The sequence below is a fragment of the Condylura cristata genome, unplaced genomic scaffold, assembly GCF_000260355.1.
Source record: "Condylura cristata isolate star-nosed mole 26May11 unplaced genomic scaffold, ConCri1.0 scaffold00009, whole genome shotgun sequence".
Taxonomy (NCBI): domain Eukaryota; kingdom Metazoa; phylum Chordata; class Mammalia; order Eulipotyphla; family Talpidae; genus Condylura; species Condylura cristata.
Genome location: NW_004567110.1, coordinates 783,094 through 783,665, shown reverse-complemented (window position 1 = coordinate 783,665; position 572 = coordinate 783,094). Strand labels below are relative to the sequence as shown.

Sequence of the window (572 nt, the reverse complement as noted above, 5' to 3'; positions counted from 1 at the left end):
GGCCCGGGCGCGCTCTTGCTGCCGGGGCCGCCGCCGCCGCCGCCGCTCAGGCTGCTCTGGATCTGCGTGAGCTCCTGGCGCAGCACCTGCTTCTGGTGGAAGCTGAAGGCCGGGTGGTTGGAGGCCATGGTGAAGAGCAGCAGGAACTCATCGCCCGTGCGGCCCTCGTTGAGCTGCAGCCCGTAGTTGTGGATGATGGAGTCGATGTGCGTGAGCGTGCGGTAGAGCACGCCCGCCGCCTCGCGCTGCTCCGAGCCCAGCAGCGCCAGCGACACCAGCAGCTTGCTGCGCACCACCTCGTCCGTCAGGTTGGTGAGGCTGCCCAGGTCGGCCGGGTTGTTGGCCTTGATCTCCGAGTCGCGCAGCGAGTGGTAGTCCTTGCGCGCCAGGTCCTCGAGGCACGAGCCGAGGAAGCGCAGCTCGAGCGGGATGCACAGGTCCAGCAGGCCGCACAGGAACTCCACGCGCTGCGGCGACGGCAGCTCCGAGAACCAGCGGTACACGCCGTCCCTCTGCAGCGGGCAGCGCTTCTCCACCATGCTGCCGCCCGCGCCGCGCCGACCGCCGGGCCC

At 70.6% G+C, this 572-nt stretch overlaps 1 protein-coding gene across 1 annotated transcript in view; it reads right to left on the bottom strand.

The window, feature by feature from the left end:
* Nucleotides 1-547, bottom strand: part of ZCCHC14 (zinc finger, CCHC domain containing 14) — a 3,325-nt gene extending 2,778 nt beyond the window's left edge. Inside the window, exon 1 of the mRNA XM_012722862.1 lies at nucleotides 20-547. Coding sequence (XP_012578316.1) covers nucleotides 20-539 — 520 coding nt within the window. The 5' untranslated portion in view covers nucleotides 540-547. The remainder of the gene's footprint in view (nucleotides 1-19) is intronic.
* Between the last annotated feature and the right edge of the window lie 25 nt (nucleotides 548-572).